Below are 19,093 nucleotides of genomic sequence, written 5' to 3'. Positions count from 1 at the left end.
CAGCTTTCTCCTCAGGGGCTTGTTCTCTCACGTGACAGGGAGAGGAGGCACAGGGCTCAATGACCACCCTGGAAAATGTCATGTCATGTTCTCCTTCCTCCTACTTCCATGCTGAACACCGCACATGATGCAGGTGCCAATGTGATGGCCCTCAGAGGCCAGCTGTCTGCTGTGGCCCCAGGCCGCCTGTGCTCTCCATCTCTGGCAGGGCTGAGAGCTATGGAGGAGGACTGTGTTGGTCACCGCATTTGGAGACAGTGTGTTTCCCTCCTGGTTGGCCCCTGCTTACCAAATAGTTTTGACATTTTGTGGAAGAGCCGGGTGCTGTCTTCCAGGAAAGAGCACAATGACCCCTGGGTCCCCAGCATGCCCCCAACCCCTCGATGCTGCCCACCGCCACAGCCCTGCTCTGCTTCCAGTCTCCTGGTAGGCAGAGGTGAAAGGCCAGCCCTCATCTCCTTAAGAAAATGGAAGTCCTGGTGGGGTTGAAGTTTCCAGGCAAAGACCAACACTGGACATACAGAGCAGGGAGAATAATGTTGGGGTATGTGTGCTGTGTCTCCTACAAACTCCTCTTCCATGGCCCTAGTAGGTGACAGAGCCCAGTGTCCACTCCAGGATGCCCGTTGGGGTCTTACGTGCTGGATCAATGAGTGGAGTGGCTTTATGCCACACCCCTAGTCCCAGTCCCATACCCCTACTCCAAGACCACCGATGGGGCTGTGAAGGGCTGATCAAAGTCTCAGTTTGGCTGACTGATCTTAGGCCTGGCTGGAAGATTTCCTCTGGGTTTTCGGTGGCTCCTGGCTTTTTCAAATGTCCCTCATCTTGGGGAGGGTTCTAAGTGCTGGATGGAGAAAGCAACGGCAAGGTGAGCTTTGTGCACATCCGGCTTACTATCTGTTGTGCACTCACTTGGCTGCCTTCACTCTTTTTCTCCCAGAACCCCCTCTATTCTACGCCTTCTACTGCTGGCACTGCTCAATCTCCTGCTTGTCTGCTGGACTGTGGTTAGTAATGATAGCTGCTAAGGAGCACCTGTGGTGTCAAAGATGACACTCTGCAGTCCATGTTCAGTATCACAACAACCCTGGGTGGGATTTTGCATGGAGTTCATCAAGGCCAGCAAGGACCAGGGTCTCACCTGAGGTAACAGACAAGACATGGTGGAGCCAGATGTAAATCCAGGCCCTTTGGTCCTGGGCTGCAGTCAGGTGCATGGGGAAGGAGGTTCTAGGCCCCAGAGTGCCCGAACCTGGCCAGATGCAGGGTGGGCACAGGGGCATATACAGAGCCTGACACAGAGCCACCCACCTCTGTGGAAGCCACCTCTACGCAGTCCCCGCACCTTCTTAGAGATGGGAGCAGCAGTGGGGAAGGAGGAAGACAGGGGCAAGGCTGCAAGGGGGCCATGGAGAGATGGTTCTGTCCTCTTTGTCTCTTTGGTCAACATATCTATGAAAGGATAGGGAGGGGGGATGAGGGAGAAAAACTCTAAAAATAAACTTAGCAATAAACCCAGTTGTGCATTAATTACTCTGGAAGTCATTACGGCTTGAAAATCCCATAACTTTAATGGAGGCTATTATAAGCATAGTAGCAAAATCATGCAGCTAATTACCAGGCAGTTATTAAGCAGAACAGGGAGAGCCCCCAGTCTTAAAGAAAGCCAGCTGGCCACAGGGGTGGGTTTGTGAGAAATTGGGCCTGGGCCTGGAGGGCTGGGGCTGGGGGGCCTGGAAAAAGGGGGGGGCAGGGGAGGGGAGAGGCTATACCTGTCCCAGCCTCAGATCTAAGGTCCAAGTCTGAGATGAGGCTGCAAGGATGCCTAGCTTACCACAGCCCTTTTCTTCTGCCTGAGCCTGGAAGCAAAGGCGGCAGCTTGTCTGTGGTCACAGGGTCAGCCCTCAGGCTGCATCCGCTACACACCCCAAATTGCCCTGGGCCTTTGGTGGGAGCAGGCAGGAGAGTCAACACCAAGGTGGAGGAGGGGCTTGGCCACACCTGGAAGCCAGGAGATGGACAGGGGCAAGGGTAGGCAGCATGAGCTGTTTGAGTGAGTCAGGTGGAGGCAGCCAGGTGTGGCTGAAGCAAACTATGTAGGCAGCATGAATGAGTGTGAGTATCCAGGGTCTACTATGGTCAGTCACGTCATTTGTCCCTGAACAAGTGCAGACATGAGGAAGCACTTCCACCCACCTGGTGCTTTCAGATGCCTCCATTGGACACAGAGGAAGGCCATACAGTGGGTGGATCATGTGTGAAGCCTGGTACGGTCATTTGGAGACAGTAACAAAATACAGGGAGGCAGTGGTAGGGAGAAGGGAAGAAGTGGGCTGAACAGTGTTCTGGTCGGCTCCCCAATAGGAATGGGGGTCCACTATTTGTCCTCTTTGGCCTATACCTTCTTCTTTAAAATAGGGAGGCTGGATTGAAAAAGTTTGAATGAATTTTCAGTTATGCAACAGCTAGGGCTCTGTAAGGATGAAGAAATGTTCTGTGAGAGAAAAGTGGGGACCAGGTAGACACTAAAGGACAAAGTCAAGGGAAGATGGTGAAGTAACAGCTTTCCATGGTACTCAGTCATAATTTGAGCATCAATGTCCAGGAAATTGGCCATTTGGAAAGACTTATTTATAGGAATCTAAGGGTTTTAGGGTGCCATAAGCTGTACATGAGAACTAGGGAGTGTCTGGACCTGGGCAGGAAGGCCCTGATGTGTCTGAGGCTGGGACAGAGCCAGTCGCGCTGAGGGGAGAGGCTGGGCCTGGGGAGGCAGGGCTGGCTGGGAGGTCAGCTTCAAAGCTGGACAATTCCAAATGCACAGAAAGGCTTTCTACTGAGTCTGCAGGTGCTCAAACAGATACCTCATCAATGCCCTTAGGTCCTGAGGAAGAGGCTTATTTAATTCCATTCAACAAGTATAATTCAGCATCTGCAGTGGGCAGTGTGTTAGATTCCACCAGCAGTGCAGCAGCCTGGGAGAGGGGCCACACCCTGCCTTCTTGCACCCCCGAGCCCAGAGGGCAGGGGGGACTTACACAGCTCTGGCTGACATGTGATGAGGACTAATTGTGTAGAGACTGAATATGTGTGTGGATGTGTGTGCATGCATGCCCACCTGTGTGTGAGTGTGATGAAGGTCAGTTATAAACTAGCTCAGAAACCATCCAAGACTCTTGTCTCTGACAGATGATAAAGCCATGTTACTCAAAGTTAGTTCATTAGCCAAAGGAGTCTTAAAGTGAAGAATCCTTCAAAATGATCCATCCACCTGATGCATGTTTCAAGTTAAGCAGCATTTAAAAAGGCAAGAGTCCAGTACACGATGTTCCCCATTATGGCACAATGCGAAGCCATGTCCCCCCAGACATGGCCCACTCATTGCTGGCTCGCTTTTGGCACCTCCACTCTCTCTAGGCAGGTCCTCAGCCTGTGCTCAGGCTCACAGTCAATGGGGCAGTTCTGTCTGGTGTTTCCAGCACTATCCCCACCTCAGTGCACTGCCACTGGTGATCCAAGACCTGAAGGGCACTGGGCGTGCAGTCTGGGTGTGGTATCCCTTAGAATTTGTATAACTTTTCCCACCAATCTGCACCTAATTTGAAGAAATTTTTTCCAGACTCACCTTCTGGAGTCTTTTGAGAGTGTTCAGCTTAGTTTTTGTAGAAACAGCACGTTTCTTTCTTTCCTGCCCATGTTTCATGGCTTCTATAATATTCCGCAGTAGGGACCACCAGCATGACCTCTGAAAACAGGCTGGGGGCAGACAATAGGGAGCCGTGGACTGTGGGTCAGCACATGGCTACCCTGGTGTGAGCAGGGGCGGGCCACCAGAGGGGAGAGCCACCTTTCTGCATGCGCAGATGCCTGTTGGGGTGCCTGGCGGCTGACGTGGAAAATGGTCAATGTGCTGAGTGGGTGGCGGGATCAGTGAGAGGCCAGTTCAGGGAGCTTCTGCACATGAGAAGGAAGAAAGCCAGCCTCTGTCCTCTGAGCGCCTGAGTATCCCCAGGCTGGATCTGAGTATCCCCAGAGAACAGTTTGGGCCCCAGAAGAGTGAGGGTGGGTGGAGGACTGGGCATGGGAGCAGGGACATGGCGACAGGAGGCAGAAGAGGGGAAATTTAAAAGAAAATGGGTGACAGCTACTAGGCCAGGCTGCAGCTCCAGCTCCCCCATGGAAGAGAGGCGTGGATTTCTCCCAGAGACCTGCAGGAACCCCTAAATGGATCAAGGGATTAGCATTGATTCTTCTGCCTCTGCTCAGGAAAAGCCCAGTGCCAGAGCTAATCAGCTCCCAGTCCAGTCAATCCATACTTCATTAACCCAGCCTTGTCCTCCTGCAGCCCTGGCCACCAGCTGCCCTACCCCCACCTGGCCTGGGCTTCCAGCCACCAGCTCCTGCTCCACTCACCATCTCCAGGCCACCTCTCCTTTTCCTCCTCCACACCTGGAGTGGAAGGGAGAGGAGGGGACAAGGCTCCAACAGCTCATTCCACTCAAAGAACTGAAGTGAAGTCCTTGTGGGATGCTGAGTTGGAACTGCAAGACTTCTCAGTAACATCCCTGTGCTGGGCCAGGCCAGCAGGATTTATTGTTTTCATAAAGTCTGGTCCTTTGATCTTCACAACAGCTCTGGGAGGCAGGCAGGGTGGTCTCCTCTTCACATATGAGGAAACTGAGGCTCAGACGGTCTGCATGATCAGCTCAAGGTCCCAGAGTTAATTGTCACCAGGGCTGCTCAAGCTCAGGCCTTTGGACTCTGAATTGGTGCACCCCCATCTCGTGCTGCTGCCCCTACTGCAGACCCAGTACTTGCCTCAGGCCTCCCAGGCTCCGCTCAGGGCCAGAGCTCCCTGAGCTTGTTGGGCCCAGACTCTGCTCTGCCAGCTGGTGTCCAGGCAGAGGGCTCTAGAGGGGGGCCCTCACCCTGCACTCAGGGTGCAGCACTGAGGAGAGGAAGGCCCAGCCCTGGAGAGGTCCACAGCCTACCTCTTGGCCTGGCTCCTGCTCCCTCTCACTCCTGGATCCTTGTGATAGGAAGGGCGGCAGCAATGTGGACTCTAGATTTTGCACCATCTTGTTTCCTTCTGACCAGAAAACGAAGCCAAGGGCTTGGGAATGGGAAGTGTGAGCAATTCAGGTGTGGAGCGAAGCATATGTATATGCTTTGGTTTTCTTCCAGCCTAGCAGTGTCAATTCACTGTTTCAGGTAGTTCCTTTGTTTTTCTCCACCCCACCACTGACCCCTTCTTCCTTTTCCCCACATACAGCCTTTGGATTCTGGTTCAGTAAAAAAGGAAACTTGGGGTTTGGTGCTGTCTGTGCAAGCGCAAGTCCATTCTGATTCACTGTGGGTTTTTTTGAGGAGAATAAGGATACCGGCTGCAGTGGGTTTTTCTGAATCAAGTAGCTCACAGTCTCCATGCACCACATGCCTCCATGTAAGAGGCCCTCAGAGCTTAACCCAGGTGCCTAACTTTGTGGGGACACCATGTTGCTGCTATAGGCTGGGGTCTGAGCACACAGATGGCCCAGCTCCATGAGGGTGGGGGTGAGGTGGGGTGCAGTGGCTGGGAGACAGCTTGCTGCAAGACACAGGCCTGATGGAGCACCCCTGTGAGAGCCACCACACAGTGGGTCCTGGGGCCTGACTGTGTGGGACTGGGCGAGGGAATGTGCTCAGCAGGGACATACTTATCATCTACAGGACAGTGGACAGTCCCAGTCAGACTGACAGAGAGCAGTACAAGGCCACTCAGTGACGGTCATGGCTAGTGTTGGAGTTCGTGGGGCCTGAGAGCAGTCCCTGCAAAGACCCCTGCACCCAGGTGGCCCTGGGATTGGACCATGTCTTGGAAAGTGTCCTTCTCTTCCTTCCTTGCACTGTTTCTATCCTTGCCCCAGGCCCATTCTAGTGGCCATACCAGCTTCTTGAAAAGATCAAGTCACTGCTCCCAAAACAGAGGCACACGCTTTCTACTACTGTCTAACAGGTCATTGTATGCTTAGCTTAAAAAGACATGTGTCTCTGATGTTCAGTTTTGAGGGTCCTGAGCCCAGGCATGCTTAGCAGGGCCACACTGCTCAGTAGTCACAGCCTCCCCTTACATTGCCCTGTCTTTCTTTGCTCCCTCTGGCTGAGGGTGGCAGGGGGCGACCCTGAAGTCAGGCAGCCTTCTCCTCTGCAGTGCAACTCGGCAAGGTGACCTCTCTGAGCTGTGGTTTGCTCATCCGTAAACTGGGAATAAAGACAGTGCTGTCCCTGCTAGGTTTTCAGGATGATTAGAAAAAAATCAATATAAACTACCTGGCACATTACCGATGCCAATAAACAGAAGCTGTTGTAATTACCAACCTGGAAAGGGCCCGAAGGGCGTCCGCTCCGCCTTGCGTCCCTCTAAGTCCCTCAGCTACACTTCTGGCTGCTGGGAGGCCGGAGCAGGCTTTAGTGAGTCCCATTTCACCCACTAAAGCAGAGGCGGTGAGCAAGGTGGCTGGGATACTCAGAAGGGACACCTGCCTATCTCAAGGGCTAACTCTGGCCTTATTTGGTGAGAGGTTTTCAATTTCTCTCAGCCTCAGTTTCTCCATATCCAGTGCGGAGCTGTTATGCCTCATTCACTATCTGGTATATTCCATCATGGCCTTAAATTCAACACACCTAAGTCCAATCATCTGCCTTCCCGGAGCACTCCCTACCAGGCTTCTCTCTTCCAGCACCTGTCTTGGTGGCAGTGGGAAACCTCAGGGCTGTCCTCAGTGCTTCCTCCTCTCATCAGCTGGGCCTTAGCTCCTTTGGCCCAGTCTGCCGCCAGGCCCTGGGAAGACCACCTCCAATATTGGTTCAGGCCAGACCTTTACTTCCATGGTCTCCCACTGTGATCTTTCTTCAGAGTCCACCTCACTGCCCGACCCACCATACAGGCCTGCTCATGCTCAGAACCTTCTGTATCTTCCCCACTGCAACATGCTTAGCTTGGCATTGAAGGCACTTTGCTGTACACCCTCTCCCTGGTGTCTAACTGCCTCCCCTCCTGTTTCCTCTCTACCCTCCACCCACGACAGTCTCTGGCCTCTGCAGGCCAGCGCAGCACCTGAACAACTCTGAAAGCAGGCAGACCTGCCCGGTCCATTCAGGTGGGAGTAGTTTCTACACCCCCCAGAGTTGGTGGGGAAGGGGGTGGACAGCCCCAATGGAAGGGGAATCAGTTCAGAGCCTACATGCCTACAAAGCCAGCCAGGCCTGGCCCCTCACAAGCTAATATGCCCACTTACTCCCTTCCAGCTGCAACCTTGCTTCTTTACTTGGTCTCTGACCCCTGTGGCTCCACTTTGCCAGATCTCTGCCTTCACCTAATGTGGGGACATGTATGTCCCTGGGCCTGCTGGTGCCAAAGGTCCTTGCCCTGGGGAAACCTGAGTCTCTGTTTGGTGTCTGTGCCCATCTGCCCCCTCAAAGCCACTTGATTTGGGAAGCTGTCAGCCTGCCAAAGGTGACTGAGGTACCCCTAGGCCCACTCAGGACAGTGGCTGTGGCTGAGGCCTCCTTTCTATGGGCTCATCAAGGCGGACTCAGCAAACCACAAAGCCTCTTTCTGAGTGATTTCCCAGCACAGCAGCTCACTTCTTTACGCACCTGTGCACACACATTGCTCCTGGCCAGCCCCCCATCTGAGTAAGTACACGTGTGCTCATGAGCACATGTTTGCACACCCTCGGCTGGGTTTTGATATTACTTCTGAGCCCTGTTGGAAACTCCTGTGATTGGGTCTCTGTCCAAATGAGGTCTCAGATCCCAGAACACGGAGGTGGAGGTCAATTCACTTTTCCGTGAGGTGGGGGGATGGGGCAGCCTCCCCACCAAACTGCTGCTAACACAACAGCTTACGCTTGGTGGTGACTCGTGACTTCCCATGTGGTTTTACATGGGTCGTCTCGTGTAAGCACCAAACACCATAATTACAAAGCTTTGTTCTTGTTTTATAGATGAAGAAACTGAGACATGAATAGGCTGAGCCCCAGGTGTCCCAGGCCCGGTCAGACGGTGGCCTGATCACTCCCCTGGTCAAGGTTTGCTCCTTGGTGGTCTGCTCCTTGGCCAGCAGGGGCCCTGAGAGAGTGGCTGTCACCTCTCTTGGCCTGAGTCCCTGACTAGCTCCCTCCCAGGGTCGCACTGTTGCCTGTGTGCTGGGCTCAGGGTAAGCCTGGGTTTCTTCTCCTAGCCTGGGTGTCTGCACTGGGTGTTGGGGCTGGTTGCCTTCCTTGGCCTTGCTCATGAGAGTGGGCCTGACCACTCAATTTGTTATCCAAACTAGGACCCTCTAAGAGTGTGCTGAGCTGACGAAACGAGAGCAGGAGTAAACACATCGGCTACAGGCAAGGTCAGGGGCTGGTCTGGAGCAGTGGGCAGTGGTCCCCTTAACCAGAGCCCTCTGCCACCTGCTGTGTGGCACCTGGCTGTGGGAGCAAGTGCCACGGGCAAGATGGGCACTTTTCCCTGCTGCTCATTTGCAGGTTCTCCTCTGGCTCCTGTATGATGCTGGTCTGTGCACAGACCAGCAACCTCTATGAGCAAGGCCAGAACGGTTCCTATGGAGCCTCGGAGCAAAGGGGTTCTCCTTGCTGCTTCTAGGAACACCTGCCCACACCCTCTGCCTTCTGCAGCCTGGCTGCACTCTTGGAGACAGGCTGATAAGAATTGGTAGTACATATCCCCCTACCATAGGTCAAGGCCATGCCAGGATAGGGTCCTACCCTGGATTCTGCATATGGTTATAGCAAAATGCGCTTGAACATGCCAGTCTTTCCTGTCCAGTGCTCAGCCTGCTGCAATGACTAGTGCCCTGTGAGGGCTGTGGGGCAGCTAGGGATGTCTGCAGGTGGCATTCCACCACAGAGTGGCAAAGGCCCATGAGCACAGGCCACCACAGACAGCCTCCTGGGCAGGGGTGGAAGGAGCAGGAGACAAGGCCTCAGCAGATTTGGATACAAGGTGAATAGCAGGGGCCAGACAAGCAAGTCAACAGCTGCTAGTGGACAGGCAGCATTGAGAACCCTGAGGCGGCCTCCTTTTCTGCAGGTTGCCCAGCACAGGTGGGCAAGGGAGTAGGCACGGGCGGGGGGGGTGGGGGAGGGCAGGCAGACTGCAGCACCCTAGCATCCTGGGCCCTGGCAGCTGGGAGGGGCATTTCACCTGTGGTGGAGGCCCAGGGAGACTGCTGCCTGAGCTGGGCACAAGTGATGGCTGTCATGAGGACCTGTGTGTGAAGTCTGGTACAGGGGCACCCACTGGACCCTGGCTGGCCAGAGGGCAAGGCCTAGGGCCAGAGCCACGCAGGCCAGGTAAGCTGGTGGGTGTGGCCCTGGCAAAGGGTCTGCAGTGTGGGTGGCTAGAATAATAGCTGTGCTCTGCAGGAAGGGAGGGTGTGAGCAGCCAAGGTCAGTTGGTCCCCACAGCACTATCCTTCCCACCCTCGTGTTGTCTGGACTGCTCTTGGCCTCAGTTTCCCTTGGTGTCTATGGCTCTGGGTGAGGATGCTGACAAGGTGAGAACCCCCTGGACTTCGTGCCCCTCTGGGAAGCCTTCCCCAGCTGTGCTCCTGCTCAGGCCTGGCTGTTCACAGCACCCCATGCGGCCAGTGCCCAACCCCGCCACCTGCTGCGCACTTGCCAGTTTTCCTTTCTGTCCCAGCTCCTGGGCCAGTGGCTCCTCTAGGGCCCCCAGGCCTGACTTGTATTTGGATCCCACCACAGTGTCCAGGCCCCAGGACACAGCACAAGCTGGACCAGTAGCCTTTGACTCAGTTTCCTTATCTGTAACTTACCAGCTTTTGGGGGGATCATATGAGGGAATCCATGGGAAATATCTAACATGAGGCCTGGCACATAGCACTCAAAAGATTCACTAGTATGAGATAGAATAGTCATTCTAACCACCACCACCTGGCTTTAAAATTTAGCTGAGTCCAAGTGCCTGGAAGAGAAGGGGAGAGAAAAGGGCACTTCAGGTCCTTCCTAATGGGTCAGCGCTCATGGGTCTTTGGGGCAGTTTTTCTAGCAGATTCTCCTCTCCAAGGGTGAGGCCATGCCAAGACTGGACCCCCGGGAAAGCAAGCACATTGGCACGTAGCAGCAGTGGGATAAACCGGGTGTGTGCACAGCAGTTGAAGCATTTAGAGAAGGGAGACTGGCCATGTGTGGAGAGGCCATGCCTCTGAACCGGGAACTCTGGCCCAGGTCCCCTGCCCTTCTGGGGTCTCTAGTCCCCCGCCAACCCCCTGTCTGGCACCTGCACTAAGGTTTTCCACTGTGGCTTTGGCACAGCCCTCTGGGCAGGCACTGCCAATGCCCCTCCTCTACAGATCTGGAAACCAAACTGGGGACTGAAAGGCCTCACCACAGGCAGACAGCTGAGCCTGCCCTGGTGTTCGGATACCTCCCACACCCTGCCCCTGCCCCCATGAATTCTGTGTCCCTACCTAGAGACTGGCAGCCAGGGAAGGGCTATAGGGTTCAGAAGGTCAGGCGTCACTTTTTCATCTCTTCTCCTGCCTCTAGAATGGTCAGAGGTTGGAGCATTAGAGTCTCTTCTCATGACCTTGGAGCTGACTTGGCCATCTGTGGGGATCTAGGACCACAGACTGCTGGTCCTCTCATCTCCTGCCTATTCTTTGCCAGCTTCCCCACCAACTCTGTGACTTCTGCTCTACCCCTTAGATTTCTTCTACAGAATCAGCCAACCCTACTGCCTGGATAAGAAATGGTTAACAAAAGGTGTTGGAGGTGAGGTGGGTAGGGGAGCCCAACCTAAGAGGGCAAGCAGGCCTGAGCATGGTGGATTGAGGTCCCTAAGTCTCCGCCCCCCAGACAGCGGGTAGAGACACTGACACTATGTTATATAGGCCGCACATTCCACAGCCAGCAGCAGGGCAGCTATGGGAGGCTGAGATGGAGCTGAACACCACAAAGGCACATGTGAAGGCAGCCCTGCCACATCTACAGGGCCTTTTGGGGTCACCCGGAGCTCCAGCCCCCAGGGGCATTCTGAGAGTAAGGGACAGAGTTCTTTCCCAGCGTCTCAGGAAGGTGGCAGGGTCTCCCTACCCTGGAACAGAAAGCAGCCATCACCTCTGCCTAGAGTGCTCCTCCCCTCACTGCCCCCACTTGCGAGCTCCTGCTGCTGGGCCTTTAAGGACTTGGCAGATGCACTTACCCTGCAAATAGTCACACAGGTGCTAGGCACTCAGGATGCTCAGTCAGCACTGGGCAGTGGAGGAAGCGACCAGAGGACCAAACCTGACACCATTCTCCTCTCTGTGTTCTTGATGCCTGGTATGCACATTAACTCAGAGCCCGCAGGTATCTGCCTGGCCCCTACCTTGATGGCCTTTGAGTGGGAAGGGCAAGTAGGGAGAACCACTGTTACTAAGCACTTGTTGCTCTTGGCCTGGCGTCAAAAAACTGGTCAGCTGGATAAAGGAAATATGGTGCATGCACACAACCAAATACCATGCAGCCCGAGAAAGGAAGGAGTTCCTGACCCAGGCTGGACACCGTGCTGAGTGAAGTATGCCAGTCACAGCGGGACAAGTAGTGTATGGTACCATTATAGACAGCACCCAAAATGGTCACTCAGAGGGACAGAGTAGAATGGTGGCTACCTGGAGCTGGGGGGAGGAGAAGTGGGCAGTGTTGTTTCACAAATAGTTTCCAGTCTGCAAGATGGAAAGATCTGCATGGATGGCTGCACCACAGTATGAAAGTACTTAATACCACTGAACGCTTAAAGATGATTACATGGTAAACTTTATGTTATGTGGTTTTTTAACCACAATTAAAAACAGCACCAAACCCTGTGGCGGGGAGGTCAGGTTAGACCCCTCAACAGTGACACACCCCTTGAGGCCAGGACACTGAGCTGGGGGGTCAGAAGGCTTTCTGAGCAGTAGGGCAGGGTGGGCACCTGCGTGGGCCATTGGTGGGCCTGCTGGGTCCGCCTTCCTGCCGAGTCCTGTAGGAGGATCACCACGAAGAAACAGGAGCAGGGTGTGCCTGGGAGGGCACCTGCCTGGGGAGCAGCAGGACACGGCTGGAATGTGCGTGCATGTGCACATGGACACACACTCACAGCAGCCTCTGTGTCTCCCAGCCATGGGGCCCGGGAGGGGTGGAGGCTGAGAACAGCTGGGACGCTTGTGCCCAGAAATACAGATTTATGGGTCGGAGAGGAAATTACTATTGACAAGCAATGAGTTAGGTGAGTCATACTTCAGCTGAAATTCAGAAACTGAAGGAAAAAGAAAATACCATGCCCAGGGGTTGTACATAAACTGAGGGAGACATGAGCCACCTGCTGCCCAGCAGCAAGGGTCCTGGACCTGGGATGGCAGATGCCACTTGAGTGCTGGCCAGGACTCCCCTGTGGAATGAGAGCTGTCCCCCCTGCTCTGTGCTGTGCGTGAAGTGGCAGGGGTCAGGTCAGCAAAACCCCGGGGACTGAGCTGTGGGAACTAGACCTAATCCCAGGATTGCCATGTGAAGGCAGTGTCCCCTAAAGTCGCTACTGTGGCCTGCTGGCCAGGGTGGCATGATTCCATTATCTTTGCCTCCCAGCAGATGGAGAGCTAACACTTCTAGGAGTTCGCACTCATTTCTGAGGGCATCAGGACACTGGTCATGGGGGTTGGGCTGTGGCTGGTGCCGAGGACACCCTTGAGGGGGGCCCCAATCAACCAAGGGGACCCAGAGAACTTCAGGCCTGGGCTGACTGGGAGCCGGGCAGCCACAGAACCCAAGTCTCATGGGCTTCCAGTAGCTTGCCCAGCCCGATGATCTGCAGACTGACCTCACCACCCTGGTCACGGTGTGCACAGGCACACTGCAGCAGGCTGATGATGCACATATTTCATTAAGGTTTTGGATTTATTTTTCAGAGCCTCGGTGGGGGGGTGCCCCCACTGCCCTCTGTACGTCACTGTCCTGCCAGACACACTCTAGAACATACTCTAGAACACTGTAGAACAAGGCACTAAAGTGCTGTGTGACCTGAGATAAGAGTGGAACCTCTCTGAGCCCCGGTTTCCTTATCTACACAAAGAAGGAGGCAACCTAGAGTTGCAGAACCCCAATTCTGGGGTAAGCCTGGCAGGCCAGTCTCACTATGTCCACCACTAGTTGTGACTGCTGATGGCAAGTTCCTGCTCCTCAGACTCCTCTCCTCTCCCCTCTGCCTCCCAGTGGCTTGGCTGAAGGTCCCCTCCTCTTGTCTCCTGCTCCTGCACTGTTTTGTGGGGAGCTTACCAGAGTGGTACAGTTTGGGTGGGGAAATGCTCACGTGCTTTATGCCCCTCATATTTTGGGTAAGGAAAGTGAGGCCCCACAGGGGTCTGTCCCACAGTGTGTTGCTGACGCAGTGCGACTAGAAACCACCGCTGGCTGGTCTCCACCTCCTGTCCCAGCAGTGGCTGCCCTGCTCTCTTCCCTCCCTCAGGACCAGGGATGGGTGGGGCTCAGGCACGGCCCCTCCAGCCCCTCCCATCCCCCTTCAACAGGGTGCTGGTAGTAGCTGGGACCTCATCTGCTTCTTTTATTTTGAATGTATGGGGGCTTGGGAGGTGATTTTTGGTGAGAGTGGTTCTAATAAAACAGAAATGCAGTTGAATTCACTTCCAAAAACGTTAACCCTTGTTTATCCGACAGTGTTCACTTGCAAAGGAGGACTGGTTTCTCATCTTGTCTCCTTTCACTAGATGGGGTGAGTGGCTCGGGGGGTCATTAGCTGGCCACGTTCTCACCGAAGGTGAGGAAACCGAGGAAGGGACAGTGAGAGCAGCAAGAGCACATGCTGATTACCGACGGCCCAGGCATCTGGTGTCATGCCTGTGTAAAGTAAGCTGTTCAGTAAGTGTTTGTTAAGGGAATTGTTAAATAAATGAGCAATAAAAATCGCTAAGCAAAGCATTTACTATTTATTGCTTCCTCAGAGTGATTACCCTGATTAACTGGAGTGACTCATTCCTTCCTCATAAACATCCTGTTATTATCCCCATTTTAGAGATGAGAAACATGAGGCACAGAGAGGTTAAGTAATGTCCCAAAGCCACATAGTAATCAGTGGTAGAACTGGGATTTGAGTCCAGCCACTTAGGCTCTAGAATCCGTGTTCCTGGCCACCTTGCTACACCCGGTAAAGTCTAGAGCAGCATTTTCTTTGGAACTTGCTGTGATTCTGGGGATGTTCTGTGGCCATGTGGCCCAAGTTAGCAGCCACTAGCCCCAGGAGGCCACTGGGCACTTAACATGTGGCTGGCATGACTAAAGAACTGCCCACTGTGCAGGCAAAGCAGCCAGTCCTGTATCCAGTGCTGGATTCTGAGGGTTCTGAATGGTGGCTGAATGAATAGCCCAGAGTCTTGAGACTGAAGAGACTCATGCCTCAGAGGCCAGACTGCCCAGCTGCCTCATTAAGAAGAAAACAAGATGGAGGGACATGAAGGAGAGAGGGAAGGGATGCACCAGGCGGGGAGGATCAGCAGAACCGGCCCCTGATCTCAAGTGTGGTCCACCTCTAACACCCAAGGCCATGACTTCTCAGGTCTGCTCTCTCGGCTCCCTCTAGATCTCTGTCCTTCACGGGGCAAAAATAACAGCTCACACTCCCTATCTACAAGGAGAAAGAAACCCTACTGAGAGCTCTAACACTGAGCTGCAGGACCCACAGCCCAGTGGGCAAGGTGTATACCCAAATCCAATCAACTCTTAGTAACCCAGACTGAGACTCTCCATTTTTGGGCTTGTCAGTGGCAGAGCCCTAATCCCTCCCAGGCACTTGGCTCGGAGGCTGGCGGCCCTGCTGTCAGCTGCTGTGCGCAGGGAGTGCAGACTCATTTTAATATTGGCTGGAGCTAAACCTCATTAGAAAAGTAAATTTGCTGTGGCTGCAAAAAAAAAAAAAAAAAAAGCAACCCACACAACCCTTCCAAAGCTAAATAAAAAACCTTGATTTTGGATTATTTGATGTTTTGTGTTCCTGGAGCTGCCCCAGAGCTTGGAGCACAGTAGGTGCTCGGTCAGTGCCTGTGTGACCTCTTGATCTCTGTCCATCTCAACATCTTTCAGCGCGGATAAGAGACCACAGATCTGGAGCCCTGGCAAGTTGCATGAAGTTTTTTAGACAAACATCGGCTAATAATTACATTCACCACTAGTTAGACAGGAAAACGTTGTTGTTGCTGTTGTTCAGCAAGGGGACACTGAGAGTGTCACTGTGACAGAGGCACACCCTAGGTGGGTCTCAGGGAGGACAAGTATGGAGGTGGGGCGGATCAAATGGGTGGGTGTGTGGGAGAGGGAGTGCCTGAGACGACTCCAAGGTGATGGGCTGGCCAGGGAACTGTACCTCTAATTCTAGAGCCATCCAGATCTTGGAGGGGTGTGGGGGGGTATAGAAAATAAAGACATTAAATTAACATTCATCTAGCCCTTCACATAAAACAGCCTGGTGAGAAGAGGCTTCCTCAATTTCCAGGCTATAGGAAACCAGGACTCAGAGGGCTCCGTTTTTCACAAAGTCCCCCCAGCTGGTCTTTGAAGGAGCTGAGGCAGGACCCTGACCTGGCTGCAAGCCCGGGCTGTGCACTGCACTCTCCCCTGAACCCTGATGCTCTACAGCAGGGCCCCCAAAGCTCTTCTTGCCTGGAGGCCTGGGGGATGCATGAAGGAGAGTTTTCTTTTTCCTTCTCCCCAAATGCTATGTCTCCCCAAATTCCATACCCCTTCTCATCCTACTGTGTCCCAGGAGCAGGAGGGGAGATGGGGCAGGGGCTGGGGCTTGGGGGCCCTTAGCCATGCGAGATGATCCCGGGTTTCATCCCTCACAGCTAGTCCCCCTCCTGCCTTCACATTTCCCTCGACACTACTCTGGAATTCGTCAAAACCACAGAAAGAGCTTTTCTTAGGAGACTGATCGCTCTACCCAGAGGCCTCCCTGCCCTGGTGGATGACCACTGATAACGAGGGTGATCCGGGCCGGCCAGACTTCTCTGCCTTTGGGCCTCCCTCTATTCTGTTGTTCTGTGAGCATGCCTCTGTGTCTTTTGTCTGTTGCCTCATGCTGGCTCCTCTGCCTCGGACTCTCTCCGATTCTTGATTCTTTCTTTTCCTCAGCCCTACCTCTCTTTTCCCCGGGTTCCCAGCAGAGGGGAGTTCTTGGGCATCTCTGTGCCAAACTAAACCAGCATCCTAGAGCCTGCCTCCCTGGCTCTAGACCTAGACAATGCAGAGCTTGCTCTCTGCATTTCTCACACCTGCAAAGCTCCCAACCTGCCCCATAACCTGTGCTCCACAACCAGGAGAAGCCAGGCAACAGGGTCCCCTCAGTGCTCAAACACTACTGTGGGACGCCCAGCTCTGAGCAGGTGCCTGAGGCAGGGAATGGGGCTGGCCCCATGGCCATCCTTCTCTGGAGCCCTTGGTCTCTGACACAGGTGCCAGTCTTGTCACTGCAACTGATCCATTTCAGTGGTTTACCTGCAGTGGTTTACCTGCACTGGTTCCTGTTCACCCAGAAACCTACACGAATATTTTCAACCTAGCACACATGAACTTCCAACATGCCTGAACATGAAGTGGTTCCCCGGCCTCTACAGGTCAGGGACAGAAATGGGCATTGCAAGCCACTTGGCTGCTGGGCTGAATGAGGCACAATCCCACTAACCCTCCCTGTTCCATTAGCCCTAGTAAGGCATCTCGCTGCCACCTAAACGGGTAGAAAGAAATGGCATGCAGCTCAGGAACCTTTGGGAGTGCCAGGCATGTACAGGACAGAGTGGATAGTCTCTTTGCAGGTTTCGTGGGGAAGGGTCTTCTCACTACGAAGGAAGTGGGGACTTGATGTAAGTCCAGCACAGCCAATGGTCACCACAAAGCAGGCTCTGGGAGGGTATGTCTCTGCCTCTGTGCGGGCTATTGGCAGAAATGGAGAGACAGGAGGCACAGAAGACAAATCTCAGAAAACCCAGCAACTCAGGAAGCTGTGTGCCGCCTGTCCCCACACTCAAACACCAGCAACTTCGAAATGCTCTCTGCATGGGGACATCCCCACCCAGCCAGCCCTCCCACACAGTGCTCACCACACAACCCAAGTTCCAGGTCCTAGTGGGCACTCCACCCAGCCTGGGGTTCGTGTGGGGAGAGCTGCCACCACCAGCACGGGGCAGGCCACCTTCAGACTCCTGTGCTGAGAAACCCTCCAAGTCCCTCAGCCCTAGCTTTTACGAGAATCCGTCTGAGTGGTGTGCAAGGCTGAGCCTAGGCTAGGGCAGGGGAGGAAGGGGAAGGGGAGGCTAGTCAAGACCTTGTTTATGTGTTTGTCCGTGTGTGTGTGTGTGGGGGGGGGGTGGTTCTTGACCTTAGCTGCTTGGCACCAGGCTGTCATCTCCTTTCCCCCTGCACTATTAGATACTGTGGCTTCCTTCTCCTCATCTGCCTCACCTCTCTGCTTCCGTTTTGGAAGTACACTCTGGCTTTGGAGAAATCAGGACCTCAGGTCTGAGCCCAGGCGCAGAGGAGTAGGTGGCAAACTTGCTCCTGCCTTCTTGCTATAGTGAAGGTCCCAAGGACCCTTTGCTACCCTTGCTACCTCTTAGCCCCTTGAGCTCTCCAGCAGAGCTGCAGAGCTGCAGAGCTTGGGTCCCCTGAGGAGTTCACCTGACAGTGCCTGGCCTCCGAGTGGTTGGAGACGACTGCTAGGGAGCAGGGGTGCAGTGGGGATGCTAGCCCTGACTCATCTGGGCCACCAGGAACCACCTGCTGAGTGGAAAGGGACAAGAGAGCTGAGAGCCTGGACCAGATGTTAGAAGCTACTGAGAACCAGCTCTTCCGTTGATGCTGGACTGAGGAGGGCAGGCATCGCCCAGATTTTGTTCAGAAGCCCCTGCTCGGCGGGCAGCGGCTCCCAGCCCCAGCCTTTCCAGCCCCCTTTCCAGCTGTCTCTGCTGCCCGCACAACCACACAACCACACACACACACACACACACACACACAGGCGCGCGCGCGCGCGTTCCCGGGAGGACATGGCGTGGGTACTGATGGGGATGCATAAAGGGGCTCTGTGCGCTGCTGCGGAGCCAGCGGGGGCCGCGGGGGCCGCGGGGGGGTCACTGACCTGAGGCTGTGAGTCCCGATCGTCCCCGGCGAGGTTCATTCGGGCGGCGGCCCCTACACCCCGGCCCCGGGGCCCCCAGGTTGCTGCCCCGGGCCGCTTGCACCTCCCTCCCCGGGGGATCTCGGGCTCCGAGACCAGGAGGGACACTTCATAGCCGCGGGATCCGAGCGCCCGAACGCCTGCCGGCCCCGTCCGGCTACCCGGCCCGGCTCCTCCTAGGCTCAGCGAGGCGGCGGACGGAGCCTGGGAGCGCGCGGGAGGCGCGGGGAGGACCGTGGGGGGCGGGGACCGGGAGGGGAGGCACTGGGAGGAAGGCACAGAGGGCCGGGACGCGCAGCCAGAGCCAAGCGGACCGGGCCGGCTCCGAGTCCCCTCCGCGGCCGCGGCTGCGCCGGTGCGGTCGAGGCTCTGACAGCGCCTCCTGCCCCGCCCCCACCCCCACTCCCCGCCCCCGAGCGAGCGCAAGCTGCCGGCGGGACCCACTGCTAATGGTCGGTACCAACCTCGCCAGCTAGGGCGGGGGGCGCGAGCAGGGAGGCCCAGGAGGACCCTCCCCCTGGGATTGGTAGCACCTCCCTTCTCACCCCCCAACACCCTTCCCAGAGGAGACGGCTCCAGCTTTAGGCGAAGAAGCAGGGGCTGCGGCGGCGGGGGTCAAAAGAGCCAGGCGGCGAACGCAGCCGGGGCCTCGGCTCTCGAGAGTTAAAGCTGGCCCGGCCCGCTGCCGGCACCCTCATCCCACCCCGCCTCCATCCTGGCTGCTCCTGGCGCCCAGCTTGGCAGCCTTTCCTCAAAGGGTGATTGTTTCCGGGCTGGGTAGCTGGGGGCGGTTCTCTGGGACCGAGACGCAGAGATGAGGAGCGGGAGGGTACGGCACCCTCCGTGGCTTCAGGCACCCCGCAGTGGGAGGTGGCTGATGAGGGCG

At 55.2% G+C, this 19,093-nt stretch overlaps 1 protein-coding gene across 5 annotated transcripts in view; it reads right to left on the bottom strand.

Moving 5' to 3' along the window:
* The window catches only part of B3GAT1 (beta-1,3-glucuronyltransferase 1), a 30,561-nt gene extending 11,970 nt beyond the window's left edge, over positions 1-18,591 (bottom strand). Inside the window, exons 1-2 of one of the 5 annotated variants that reach the window (XM_036013755.1) lie at positions 18,169-18,578; positions 9,830-9,978 (exon numbers count right to left, since the gene is read on the bottom strand). In XM_036013755.1, the coding sequence (XP_035869648.1) occupies positions 9,830-9,932 (103 nt within the window). In that variant the 5' untranslated portion in view covers positions 9,933-9,978; positions 18,169-18,578. Of the gene's footprint in view, positions 1-9,829; positions 9,979-18,168 lie in introns of those variants that run through there. The other 4 variants (XM_036013754.1, XM_028528169.2, XM_028528166.2 and 1 more) reach the window with 4 other exon arrangements.
* Between the last annotated feature and the right edge of the window lie 502 nt (positions 18,592-19,093).

The sequence above is a fragment of the Phyllostomus discolor genome, chromosome 13, assembly GCF_004126475.2.
Source record: "Phyllostomus discolor isolate MPI-MPIP mPhyDis1 chromosome 13, mPhyDis1.pri.v3, whole genome shotgun sequence".
NCBI classification, from domain to species: domain Eukaryota; kingdom Metazoa; phylum Chordata; class Mammalia; order Chiroptera; family Phyllostomidae; genus Phyllostomus; species Phyllostomus discolor.
This window is presented reverse-complemented; position numbering and strand designations above follow the sequence as displayed.